The sequence below is a fragment of the Helobdella robusta genome (assembly GCF_000326865.2).
Source record: "Helobdella robusta unplaced genomic scaffold HELROscaffold_6, whole genome shotgun sequence".
In the NCBI taxonomy this organism is placed as follows: Eukaryota; Metazoa; Annelida; class Clitellata; order Rhynchobdellida; family Glossiphoniidae; genus Helobdella; species Helobdella robusta.
Window position 1 is genome coordinate 5,578,919 of NW_008705330.1, and position 6,201 is coordinate 5,585,119.

General features: G+C 30.8%; 1 protein-coding gene across 1 annotated transcript; it reads right to left on the bottom strand.

The window, feature by feature from the left end:
• Positions 1-3,629: 3,629 nt before the first annotated feature.
• Positions 3,630-6,201, bottom strand: HELRODRAFT_156069 (hypothetical protein; the record flags this gene model as incomplete). The annotated part of the gene is made up of 4 exons (XM_009029458.1): positions 3,630-3,770; positions 4,271-4,396; positions 5,422-5,568; positions 6,100-6,201. 4 exons carry the CDS (start codon positions 6,199-6,201, stop codon positions 3,630-3,632), a joined length of 516 nt encoding a protein of 171 aa, XP_009027706.1.

Sequence of the window (6,201 nt, forward strand, 5' to 3'; positions counted from 1 at the left end):
ATGAACTTAAGAGGTAAGACTAAAATAAATATAAATAATAATAATATAATAACAGTAATAACAGTTATAATAATTACAAGAATATTTAATATGATTTTGTCATCATCATCTAGGCGACAGGACTCCCTACTTTTCTTCAGTTTTATTTTTGTCGATCTGTAATTTTATGGTAGAATTTTTGTTCCTAAATAAAATCGCATCTCGTTTCGTTTCGTTGTTATTATTTTGGGTTAGTTAATTGATAATGATAGCAATCTAATGATGTCATTATATGGTGAAAATGATGACGAAATTTGGTCCAATAACAGATTATCAGCCACTGAATCGAGGAGGAGTCAGAACTTTGAAGGGTGGTTCAATTGTTACTCAGTTGTCTTTTTAATGATCATCTAGTTAAAAATTAATAATGTTTTCATTAATATATGTTAATATAGTTGGTAGTTTTAGAAATAATAAATTAAGCCGTATCGACGTTTACAAACGCTTAATTTGAAAATTGGTACTAAAGTATTCAATGGGTTGACGAAATTTGAATCCAATACAACAAGGCGACATTATATTATTTAAAATGTCATCATAATTACGAACGCAATAATAAAAGTATTATAAATACATCAGTGCAAGAAATTTATGTTCAATTTGAAAATATGATGACTGAATGTACATACGAAATATTTAATGGCTAATTATTAATTTACTTTTTTTTATTTATTGTTTTAATTTTTTTTTTCTAAGGCCGGACGAACATTACCTGATATCTCAATACTGCAAGTGCCTCCAAGAACACAGCGCAGTCAATAACGTGAGATGAAATTTAAAAAAATTGCATTTATTTTTTAAATTTTTCTTCCAATCATTTATCCATTCATTCACTCTGTCATTAATTCATCAACTCATTTATACATTCATACACTCTTTTATTCGTCTACTCGTTTTTGCACGCGTCTAGAGATATGTCATTTTCCAAATTATCCAATTTGATGGATAATCATAAGTCTCAAAAAGACACACACTTTTAAATTCATCGAAAGAAGCAGCTACTGATAACGATTACAAAGGTAAAGTGACGTGAACATTAACTCATTGTTTGATTCTCGTCATTCAGTGTTTTCTGGTTATAACAGTTGTGCGATATAAGGCGTAAGATTTTCAGATTATAACAAAGATGATAACGATATCAAAATTAATTTTATAACTTATTTGAAACTCCTGGTAAAGCTACAAAGTCCGATGCAGATAATGATGAGCATGGAATGGGAGCAGAAGAACCAACTGGAGAACTCCATCAAATGTTTGGAAGAAGAGAATAGGTGAGTGAACGCTAATAGTGATGGTGATTATGTTGGGGAGGGTGATTTTTATTGTGGTTGTGTTTAAGATGTCTCAGAACGTGCATAGATTTTAGTTTACTCAATTTTTAGGAGTGCGTAAGCATAAAACAAAGCTGAATTTATGGTCGGTCGTTTAAAAATTTATGTCAAATGATTAACCAACAGACTGCTGACGAAAGAATACAACGAACTGAAGAGAGCTAGGAAACAAAGTGAGACGAAATCGTCCTTGAAGAACGAATCCAACGTGAAAAACAAAAAGACTGAACATGAGGACATCCACCAAAAGCGGTAGCTGAGTGGAATTTTTTGTGAAATTATTAGCCTATATACCTACATCCGTCATGAAAAAATTACAATTCATTAACAGCAGCTAATAAACAAGTACACATTACAATCAGTTTTTATTAATTTAAAATTTAATGTCTACACACAGCCAAAAAGAGAAATTAGATGATCGAATGAAGGCCATTGAGCAGCATAATTCGAAACTGGAATGCCAACTGAAGAAGTTGAAAAGACTGTTGACCGAACAAGTCAGTTGATTAACTTAATCGAATACAATAGTCACTGAATACTGAATTAACGTAACGGTTGACCGTTTGACTGAATCATTAACCAAATATATATTTTTTAATAGTAGTAATTATAATCTCTCATGACCTATGTAGCCAGCTAGTCCTAAAAAATTTTTCAAAATAAAATGTAAAAAAATGAACACAAAACTTCAGTTGGGTCAGAATACTCCACGAATTGTTTCCTATTCGACATGTGACAACCTAAACCGACATGTGCCTTCATTGACATCACTATCTTCCATTTGTCCTCCAAGCTTTCAATCCGTGACTAAAAGTTCTCCGAAAGGTTGGGAAGTCGTGTCGACTGAAAATTTATTTGGATGACTGGTTAACCAATTCAAATACATACATGTTTAGACAAGTGAACTTTTTATCTAATACTTATTCATCAAATGTTACCAAATTCCAGAAGCTGATCCACACACGAAACCAACTCACCCGGACAAAGAAAAATCGCCGACCGCAAAAATCATCAACTCCGTTACCCCTGCCACTCTAAGTTCAACAAACGTCAAAGATTGTTCAACTACTGAAAATAAAAATGTTACTGCAGACAGAGAAACTCTACCAAGGAGCAGAAAGGAAGATAAGTTTACCCACGTCTTTAAAAGACACGCTAAGAAGCGCACAAATTAACAGTTCTCGAAACGTTACTCGCTGCTGAATTTTATGTTCCTTAATTGGTTTTGTCAAATCTAAGGAATATCTTTAACGAAAATTTTATTTTATAGTTTTATTTAACGAAAGACCCATTTAATTATATTTGTCGTTCAATTTTGCAGATGTTACGTTTCATTGTTTTCCTATGACAAAATATTTAAAACATCATTTATTTTAAAACGATTACGCCGATTGATATTGTTTAGTCTTCCAGTCATCTGCATTGTTTTCTATCTTCTTACAACTAAATATTTTCATTAATAAAAAAAATCTTGGCAGAAGAAACGCGTGATTTCATTATCGAATTACCAAAATATTATACTCCAAATCAACTGCACGAAAAAAAACTCAACGAACATGTATATATATATATATATATATATATATATATATATATATTATATATACGTTATAAGCTGCCAACGTTGGATTCATTGCACGATGATGCACCAACAAATATTAATTATTAATGCATACCTACATTGCAACAAAAGCTATAGAACAAGCTTGAACAGTGTGATGTCAAATATAATTATTTATATTAGTAGTAGTAACAACCTAACGTGTTAAAATTTATTAAATTTTTATATTTAAAACATTAAACTGACTAAAAAGGAGCTGAAATGAACAATTTTTAATCAAAAATGATTATAAATACAATGGTAATGCGCAGCCTATAAATTCACAAACGAATAAGATAACGAGAAATGCGGATTGTTTGACTGTTTCAAGTTGGTTCAACTATCTATCTAACTATCTAACTCTCGACATTGCCTTCACTCATTTGTTTACTCATCTATTTTTAATACGTTTTAAATTTCTGCAACAAAAATCGAACTTTGAAGTAATTTCAGACATTTTAATAAAATAAAAACTAAACTAAATAATCATATTATGTAGCAGTCGATGATTATTTATATAAACTCAACAAAATAGTTCTGATAACAGTTTGTAAACATTAAAAAATTAACAATGTGCGTTTAATGATGCGGCCTGCGTGAAAAAAAAAACCGTCAAACCAGCTTTACAGATAGGCGTAACCAACTTACTGCCCCACCATCTAACTGGAAAGGGTTTCCTTATCGAACATGTACTCTCCAAGTCCCGGTCCCACTCTCTTCAGGTTAGTCACGTAATCAGAGAGCAACTTGATAGACTCGACCTGCTCGTCCAAGAAATGTTCTTCCAACCAATCTGACAGCTACGTGCATGTGTGCAATTATAAAATAGGAATATAATAACTAAAAAAATTAGAGCGATAGAAACGCAAATGAAAACAACTAACATTGTGCTTATAACATTCACAATCCTTTCGTTCTGAGAACGGATATATATCGGCAGTGATACTACACTAAGATGCTAACAATACAAACTGTTGTAGTGAAAGTATCTTTAAACTACCAAACTCAAAAACTGAATTAACCAATGAAAGTCGTGAAATAACATTAAATAAAGTTTGCAAACAGTTATTCTCACAGTTATTTATTCAGTTTTATCAGTTGAAAAAATATTTAATACAGCAGTCTTTCAAAAAGACACCAAATCAATGCAACCAGCTGTTGATCACAACTTAACTGAGCTACAGAAACATACATTCTGACAAACAAAGCATTTGCATACGTTGCAATTCTATAAGCAACCTTAAAACTTAGCACACAACCAAACGCAGCAACACATGACACAGCAGACCGCACAACATACATGTGGATCCTCCTTGCCAGCTGCCATCTTATGCAAATCCAGCAAACTCTGGTTGACAGTTTTTTCCATCTCCAAAGCAGCCATCATAGCTTCCAGACCGGATGACCAACTATCTTGGATTGGTTTCTAGGAGGGTTCATAATTTTAAGTTTATTAACTACTATGGTAAGATGGTGAAATGGTTAAAGATGCCTGTTCCTGTGCTACATTGAATGGGTTAAAATTTAAAGGCATCAGCATTTCTAAAGCTAAGGTGTATGATGCTCTAAATTCTGATTGCTGACTTCTTATTAATGAAATGAGCGTTAATATAGGAATGATAATAATTTTATAATGCATTAATATATAAATTAAATCCATAGAATATAAGTAACCATTGCAATTGTTGATTCTCTTTTGCAATGCCAAAAATATGATTAACTAATGCATCATAATGATAGTTTAAATAAAACGCATTATTAATCATAACGTGTACACATGCACTGGAGTACACACACATAGACACACACAAAGAGACGCACACACATGAGTAAACAACAGCACAGCAGTCAGTCAGCATTAGTGATCATTCAAAGCTGAAACAATTCAGTACTCTGTCATACATCTCATCAACAAGTAACTAAATTAACTCAAAATACTTGATTGTATATTTTTTGAACATCTATTAAAATGATTACACCTATTTGTGTACATTAAAAAATGGAAAGGCAATATTTGGTGATGCAACAAAAATTGAGCAGCATACCATATCACATCTAACTTATAATTGATGATGAAAAACACAAAAATTTTTGGGATTTATGGAAGAAATGGTGATGATATATCTTTAAAATATTATGCAATGTTAACTGTTAGGTGATATATAAATATTTGTATAAAAAGCCATAAAAAGATTGCAAAGTTTCATATAAAATATGTAAAAAAAAGTAACTAAAGATATTTTTATGGACCACCAACCTATATAACAAAAATTACTGAAATGTGTAACAAAAATTTGCATGTGTAAATCAACCAAAAAAAATTTTCACTTTATTTATAAACAACAAACTTTATTTAAGACAAAAAGCTTCACTTTAGCTTCACCACATTTTAAATATTAAACATCACTTTAACCAAACTTCGTCTAAATTGAAACAGCCAACTTCTCTTACATCAATGTTCTGCAAAACAATCTTGCCCCCTCTCATGTTCTGGTACTTCATGATCTTCTCTGCGTGCTCACGTTCCTCATCTGACTGCTTCTTAAAAAATTTGTAGAAGCCATGGAGGGCTACATCATCTCTTTGGAAGTGGAAAGCCTGCGTTGTATTTGTGAAAAATTAATATTTTAAAAATGATAGAAATATTTTTTCACTTTATATATGATAATAAAAGGTTGATAAATGAACTCAATAATATAAATTATAGAATAATGATAGATAAACATATTTAAAAAATGTTTTTCTGGTCTGTTTGAACATAATACAGTGTACAACACCAATACATTTATGTTGCTTGCAACTAATTATTTAAACACTCAAAGTTATAAAGTTTTAATACTTTTTTAATGGTAAACTACAATAATATATCTTTTTAACTTTTAATTAATTTAATTATTTAATCAGATAAGGCAATAAATAAGGCCATTGACTTCAATTACAACACTGATAACACTGACATTTAGATTTTTTTAATTTTTAATAATTATTGCAAATCTTTGAGTGTTTCATCTACTTACAACCATTTAATTTAATTTAATTTTAATTTTAAAACAACGCACTTTAGTTAATTTAAATTTTAACAAAAAATATAAAATAAACTGAAATGGAAATGAAATAAATAAAGAGAACCATAGCCTGGTAAACATAGCTGGCATGGAGTTCCATGTTGATCTGTTTGTTCAACAGTGCCTCACATTCAGAATGGAAATTCTGTCTTATTACGGACACCAT